The sequence below is a fragment of the Pteropus vampyrus genome, unplaced genomic scaffold, assembly GCF_000151845.1.
Source record: "Pteropus vampyrus isolate Shadow unplaced genomic scaffold, Pvam_2.0 Scaffold194, whole genome shotgun sequence".
Classification (NCBI taxonomy): Eukaryota; Metazoa; Chordata; class Mammalia; order Chiroptera; family Pteropodidae; genus Pteropus; species Pteropus vampyrus.
Genome location: NW_011888975.1, coordinates 2028792 through 2036711, shown reverse-complemented (window position 1 = coordinate 2036711; position 7920 = coordinate 2028792). Strand labels below are relative to the sequence as shown.

General features: G+C 46.1%; 1 protein-coding gene across 1 annotated transcript in view; it reads left to right on the top strand.

Annotated features, from left to right (window-relative positions):
- Window positions 1-1469: 1469 nt before the first annotated feature.
- Window positions 1470-7920, top strand: part of METTL11B (methyltransferase like 11B) — an 18048-nt gene continuing 11597 nt past the window's right edge. Inside the window, exon 1 of the mRNA XM_011371718.1 lies at window positions 1470-1676. Within this exon, the coding sequence (XP_011370020.1) occupies window positions 1523-1676 (154 nt within the window). The 5' untranslated portion in view covers window positions 1470-1522. The remainder of the gene's footprint in view (window positions 1677-7920) is intronic.

Here is a 7920-nt window from a genome sequence, read left to right as displayed (position 1 = left end):
AAATGCATCAAGTACAATCTCAACACGTGGTGAAATTACATGACTAGAGACAGCGTCACAGTGAATATAACTCAAGAAGATCCAGAGAGACGGAGAGTATTTTCAAGACCTATGACATATCATTAACTTTCCCCCAAAGATTCTAATGCTAGCAGCTAGCGTTCACTGCCCACGCGCTGCGTGCCAGGCCCTGCCGCACATGGAGCCCATTCAGCTCTCACGGCCGTCACGTGAGGTGTGTACTCTCATCTTCATGGCACAGAAGAGGACAAGGTGTGAGGCCGACGGAATGTCGAGTTCTCATGGATCTTTCTGTTAGGAAGGTTAAAGGGATTAGATGGTAGTCATGGTTCTCACAGGAAGCAGATGGCATTCGCGTATTGAGAATGTTAGCCAGTTTAATGAAGGGACTACTTACAAAGGTGTGAGTAAGTCAGGGAAGTTACGAAGACTCGGGGATTCCTTCAGATTTTCAACAGCCCGGCACATCTCTGCCCCAAGGCCTGACGCAGCAAGAGGAGGGAGCGTTATCAGAACTGGAAGAGGATGTTTGTAGAGAAGACCCCAGACGAGCTAGACCTTCCACCAGCAGAAGCCATCAGCCTACGGCATTTCCATGGGGAAGGTGTCAAGGGATTAGGTGCATCGACTGGCTCTCTCCTACGCTCCTGCTGGCACTGCCCATTGCCTGAACCCAAGTCGAAGCCAGAGGGTGTCATTACGGGTCAGCCTCCTGGGGGAACGCGGTTATGTGGGGAGAGTGGAGAGTGGCCTGGAGTGACAATCAGAAGATACCCCATGCAGAAGCCGAATCCACAACAGGCCAAGAGGAAGGAACAGGCTCACGGGACTCGGCACTGTTCGGAGCAAGCTGGATGGAAGAGTTTGCTGACAGGAGGCAATTGACATCAAAACGAGCCTTCACAGAATTGTGTCTCTTGAAGATCCTTAAAAATGGGAAACACATATCCATCTCTATGAACAATTTGGGCAAAACTGTACTGAGGAAGGAATGTGGGTGGCGTAAGACGACTTTGAAGGGTCCTTGTAACTTGATGATTCAGTGTTCCAGGAGGAGTGCATGGAAAGCAGGGAACAGGATCTCCTGCAACAACTCTTTGAAATGGAAATTAGACTATTCCAATTTAGGAATCGAATTAAAGCAAATATTCAGGGTGTTAGCAGGCTGTGCTCCTGCCCCTTTGAAGTGGCAGCTAAAGGAGGGAGGCGTGCTTTTCCCAGGACGAAGCAGGATCTCACTCAGCCTGTTTTCATCTTTCTTGGCACCTGCTGGCTTGGAGTGGTGTCGCCCAAGCAATCAGACGGTGGATGTGCCAAGAGCTTGACCTCCAGCGTCTGCTGCCCCTCCTCCCCCACGCCCCATGACGCCTCTCCTGATATAGATGGACAAGGGACTGGTTTAAAATGACAGTCTCAAGTTCGTGGAGGAAGAGAAGGCTAATTCAAAGACACAGCCAGGCAAGCCTCCTTCCTCCGCGGGAATAACAGCAGCCCCTTCTGCATGGCCCACCTGGGAGCCCATTTCGCATTTAGATCCCGCTGGCAGAAGACCGACGATGAACTCTGTCGACACAGCATGTCCTTCATCCTTCACAAAGCCATTCGTGATGACTTCTTTCAGAGCTATCTCTACCTGCTGGAAAAAATTCCCCTGGGTAAGTGAGTCAGGGCTACTGGATAAGGGATAAGAAGTACCGAGGGAACGGTGTGAGGTTGTAGGATTTCTGCAAGAGCGGTTAGGAAGAGGGCACTTTTCAGGTGCAAAGAACCCGCAGCCCAAGTCAGTGAGACTGAAGGTGTCAATGGCATTCTTTACAGAGAGTGTGAAGACCAAGTGCTGCCTGGCAGGTCAGGTCTCTATTTTGGGACTTCCATGCCCCCTCCGGCACAGTGATTTCCTTCCCTGAGTGTCGGTTAACTGAGTCCAGGCTCATAGAAACTCATTTCTTGCGTTTTGAAAGATATTTGCAAGACATTTATAAAGATGGGCGAAGTAGGTAACTCAAAGACGAGAGTATTAATGCAGTAGTATATCAACTAGGAGTTAGAAGAGAAAAACTAAATAGTAATAGTCCTTACTGTTTATCTTCACAAGGCGTCCTTGTTGTGTGTGTGCATGTGTGTGTGTGTGCGTGTCCGCGTGCTCACAATCCACATAACTCCTTCTACCTTCCTGAGTCAGAATAACAGAGTCTAAAAGGGACAGTTTTGGTCTGTGAATATTGAGGAAAAAACGGGGCAGTAGAGTGTCTCTATTTTAATTATTGCCTCTAGTTTTCAGAGAATTAGACAATAGGGCAATAAAAAGCTTATCTGGTTTGGCTACACTACTGTTCTTAGCTTCTGTGACAGTGGTCACTTCAGGGCACTCTGAACTGCTCTGGAGAGGAAATGACTTACGATTAAAGAGTGAAGTGTCGCCCTTTGATTTACATTCTCCCCGGTGAAAGCAGGAGCCGTGTGCCTTGGCCCCAGTCTGTGGTCCTAAGGTCGTCTGAAAGCCTCACTGTGTCCTTGAAGTGGCTGAGGTTTCCACACGTGAGGGGGCTACAGAATCCTTCATATCGCATTCAAGAAACTACCTGCTAGCAGCCTGCCAAAGCCTCTTCTTATAGATCCATTTCTGCCTTACAAATTCTAGACATACAAGTACTTTCATCTCATATTTATATATATTTCTTATGAAAAATTTCTCATTTATGACTTTACTTGATCCTCACAGCCATACTCTGGGATAGATAGGGTACATATTATTGTTTCCTCTTACCTCCCCCACTCTGTTTTTTTTCAAATGAAGAAAGGAAAACTCTGAGACGATGAGACCTCCTCTAGATACCAAAAATCAGGGCTCTTTCTGGCAGAATTCTTTTAGACATTTCTATATCTCATCTTTATCCAAATGAAAAAACAAGAGAGTCCATTTGGAAGGTGAGGATGTGCTGGTCGCTTCATACACTGGCAGAAGACTGCTTTTCTGGAGACGCTCTTTGGGGCATCCCCCAGTAACAGCAGCTCGGTGGCCTTAGTTGAATTAAACCAGAGAAAGATATCAATTACAATAACTGACAAGTGACTCGCTAAGGGGCAGATAGCTGCCACATTTAAAATGCAATTATTAGAGGGAAAAGGAACTCATCTCTGAAAGTAGTTAAAGAATTAAAAAGTAAGAATAAAATAGTCTTTTCTGAAAATTATTTGGGACAAGTAGACTATAGCTTACATTTGGGCCCAATCCTTTTTTTTTTGCCTAGAATAGTCATTTTGATTTTATCTATTTTTCTCCTTTGTGAATGTGATGATTCCCAATCTTAAAAAAAAAAAAAAATTACTGTTAAAAGACAAACGTTTTGACAAAGTTTTCCGTGAAAGCCCAATATAAAATATAGGAAAAAGTGGAGTTTTCATTCTTAAGATTAGGGGCAGCTTCCTTTCCTTGCTCCAGCTCCTCCGCCTCACCAGGGGCTCCCGGAGCATTTCCATAGCACACACAGGGTTCCATCAACACAGCATGTTCTAAGCCAAAGAGACTCCACTGGACTTAGCTGTTTTCCATAAATGGATACTGCTATTGTCTCTGACCCTCTGACTCAGCCCGGGCTTTAGCTCCCCAGGGGACCAGCAAGGCTAGCCTCACCCACAGTGTCACTCTGATTTCAGCAGTTGAGGGCCGTATTAGTCAGTATGGACAAGGCTATTCTGCAGTAACAAGTTAACCCTGAAATCTCGATGGCCCAACATGTGAGTTTATTTTTCACTTGTGCTACATCGTTTTAACATGTACTGTAAAGGGACGGGCTGCGTCCCACACATGCAGTCAGGGATCTAGGCAGACAAAGCCTCCACCTTCTAAAACATCACCATTGGCAAGGGAAGGTAGGAGCTAAAGATTTGTCCATCAGCCCTTAAACATTTTGTCCCAGAAGGACATACTTCACATCTGTTCAGAGATTACTGCCTAGAACTCGTCACATGCCCTGCCTGCCTGCAAGGATGCTGGGCCACAGGGTGAGGGGGGGGCGTGCATATGGTGTCACTAGTAATCGTTTCTGCCACAGGGGAAAACACTGCTTTTTAGAGATAGAAAGACCAGACATGTCTTCTTTCTGATCAATTCAACTATATTCGGCGCAAGAGACATTTGTGGAACTCTATTGTGCAAAGTGCTACCCGTGCCCTGGACGAGACTCAAACATTCATTAAAACACGGTCTCTGTTCTTCAGGATTTTATAATCTGGTAATGAAGGCAAATTTACAAGTACCTTTTTATTCACCCTCAGAAGCTTTAAACTGAGAGTGCAGGGGAGGCAGGCCATCAGCTCTGTGAGTGCTCGGATACTTTGCAGCTGCTTCTTCTCATGGCAGGAGCTGAAGTACCTCTAAAGTGCCCAACACTGCAGGCTCTGGGCCCCGCAGAAAGGAATCAGCACATTCGCCAGTATGACTTTTTCCCATCAGAAGGCTTCCCCCAGCCCTTGATTAACTTGCCAATCCTTGGTTTTGCCCACGGAGATTAAAATGCATATCGATGGAATGGATTTCCATATGTCAGCTCCCCCGCTGGCCTCTAGTTCCCGTGAGAGTAGAGCCTCATCTAGTCTGTCCTCTTCTGCATCTACGTATTTACCATTTACCTTGGTTCCTGGCACATAGGAAGAACTCAATAAATATCTGTTGAACAAATTAAGTGGCCCCTTACTACTAATTCATTGCAGGTCAGCAAAGTCCTGAGTTCAAATTCTGGCATTGCTACTGATAAAGAAGTCGCCTCCACAAGTCACTAAAGCCTCTGAGCATCATTTTCCTCAAAACAGCATTTTCCTGCATTTTCCGGCAGGGCTGTTGGAAAGATCAAATGCAATTATTATATATGTGAAAGCAGTCAATGCTCAATAAGTACCAGTTTTTTCTCTTCCTTCCTTGGAGCCAGGCACCTTTTAAAGTCACTATGGAGCCCTCCTTAGAACAGGCGATAAGCTTGATTCACAGTATGGGCCTTCTCGGGCTGCCGTGGATACTGTGCTTTTTCGTTTGGAAACAGAACAGCCAGTGGAAGTGCTCCCTCCTCGGCTCCACTGAGGTGTTTCAGACTTGGCTTCCCCTTTCGATGATTTCAAGACTTCACGGAACTGAAAATAAAGCTCTTCTTTGAAAAGGTCGGGACCCACTACCGCAGGGTCTGCACAGAGAGTCTGCTGTTTGGGGTAATTATGGGAAGAACGGTGGCTAACCAGACTCTGATTCCTTCTTTCCTTCCTTCCTCCTTCCCGCTGCCTGCGTTAGCCGGCCCGTCTCACACCAGCACGCTGTGCAGCGGGAACAGTTTGCTGAAATACCCCCGGCAAGCTTCAGAGATTCGTGGAGAAGTAGAGCACGTACACTAAAAATCTCCACCAGGGGCTCGGCTATCCGCTGAGTACGGCAGATCTACAGGACGAAGTGGGAACCGGCCTGACACCGTCCTCAGTGCTTTGCGGGTCTTATCTCAGTCCATCCTCACGACATCCCTTGTAGGTGGTGCTGCTATTTCCCTCACCTTAGGTCTGAGGGACCGAGACACAGAGGAGTTTGGTAACTTGCCCAAGCCCCCATGGTGGTGCGTGGCGGAGCAGGCTCAGACCCCAGGCCGGCTAACGCCAGAGTCTGTCTTTTCTGACCGCAAGATTGTGCTGCCTCCCCATGTAAGTGGCACCTGGACTAACGTGGCAGCAGTGTCAGTTTCACGGCATCTTTTGATTTGGCGGGAAACGTAGCCTAGGAAGAGCGCTGGCCGTCTACCGAGATAGCCAGCGAGACTGGCAGGCCAGTCAGTGGGTTCGCATCACCCAGTTACACCAGCCCACGTTCAAGTGGAGTCTTCGAGTGAATGAACTTTCCAGAGGTGGATTCAACTTCCTCTTTATTCACGAACAGCCACCTCTGGAAAGTTCATTTGCTCTAAGACTATATACATACCATCCCCAATCAGAGATGCTCCTGCCAGTTACCCCTCAAAAATTCTAGCGCTATCCATACCCTATTTCTGAGTACACAGAAGTCATTGAATACTTATAAGTCATGTACTCAGCAAGAGTCTGTTACTCCTGGACACTGTTAAAGATTTAATCTAACTTCACATTTAGAACAATGGTCCCATGTGGTTTAGAATAAGGAACAAAGACTTTGTATTTAAATAGCTATGGGGGAGGGGAGTCAAATATTTGGTGACAGAAGGAAATCTCACTGGGTGGTGCCGTACATCTACGACCTACTGCTGAATGAAACACTTAAAATTTATTTGATTTTGTTTATCAATGTCACCCCAATAATTTTTAATTTAAAAAATTAGGTATGGGTTAAGGCCTGGTTGTAATACTTCATTTCTATGTGACACTGAGTAAGTCACTGAATCTTTCTGATTCTCTATTACTCATCTGTAAAATAATAACTATGACTACAGCTTTTTTGTGTTGTTGTGAGGATTAAAGAGGTCCTGTGAAGAGAGGGTACGGAAGCACATGGGGGGTCCCCCCAGCTGTGAGTGCCTCTTTCATTTACCCCTTTTTAGGAGAATCGGTCTCTGAGGAGGAAATTAAGAACAATGGTCACCCCCTCGTCACCACAATTAAAAGCCAGAGTTAATAAAAAAACATTTCTTATAAGACACTTGGCACTTCCAAATGAAACTCAGCATACAGCTACTGGCATTTTCCACACAGCTCATCGAACAGTGGCACGTTTTCCCAATGTTTCCCGTTACCCTTGCAATGCAAATGCTGAAAGACCACTTTTCTCTTTAAAGACACGGAGAAGCAGATAATTCCCCTTTTCATGGAGCAGACTGTCAGGTACCCGGTGTGAGACAGGTGAGGTGACGCGCTGTGAATCGAGACGGCCCTGCCTTCAAATCCCCGTCATGTCACGCGCTAGTTACTCTATGTGGGGCCAGTTAGTTAATATCTTAATGCCTCGTTTTCTTCTGTAGATAATAACATTTATATTACATATTCAGTTGGATATAAATGCTTAACATATGTAGTACATATATACATGTTTGATCAATTATAGTTACTATTTTAAAAATTATTTGGCTAATGAGGAGGATAGATATTTTATGAACTGTACTAGAAGTGGGCCTTGTGTGTGGTTATGTCAGCTCTTCCTTATAGCCACTCACTACTCTGTTGAACCTGTGTATTATTCCAAGTACGACACACTGGACGGTGTTCGCTTACTCACTGAACAGTCAAAGGAGATCTGCTATGTGTTAAGCATGACAGTAAGTGCTGGGGTCGCAAAGAAAATAAGACACAGTCTTATCCTGAAGAGCTGAGTGCAGGAGACAGACTCCCACAGATTGTTTGTGGAGTGTGGAAATATGGTGACAGACACCACTACGGGACGCGGCAGAGGCTCAGAGGAGGCATGGCAACTGCTGAGTCAGCTTCTGACTTTTCTGATGCAAAATCTCGGCATGAAAAATCTGTCCCTGGTATCTGTGCCTGACTTCTGGCCTTTTAAAACGTGACAGTAGGTCAGGCACAACACTCAGGTAGGGACAGAGTTAGGAACGCTCAGCCAAGTGGGCAGGGCGTGAGAGGTGTGAGTGGTGGGAGTGGGTCACTGCTGGAGTGGGTCCCTGTCCCTCCTCCCCACTCTGGTCACCTCATTTGTGCCGAAGCCTGAAAAGAACTTAGGAAACACTGAGCTGGCCCTCAGCTGAAAAGGATCATACTGTATCTGTCTTTCTCTGCCTTATTTCACTTACCATGACACCCTCAAGGTCCAACGTGTTGTCACAAATGGCAGGACTTCCTCCTTTTTTATGTCTAAATAATACTCTACTGTACCTAGATATTTTTCTTTTCCTTTCTCCTTCCTTCCTTCCTTCCTTCCTTCCTTCCTTCCTTCCTTCCTTCCTT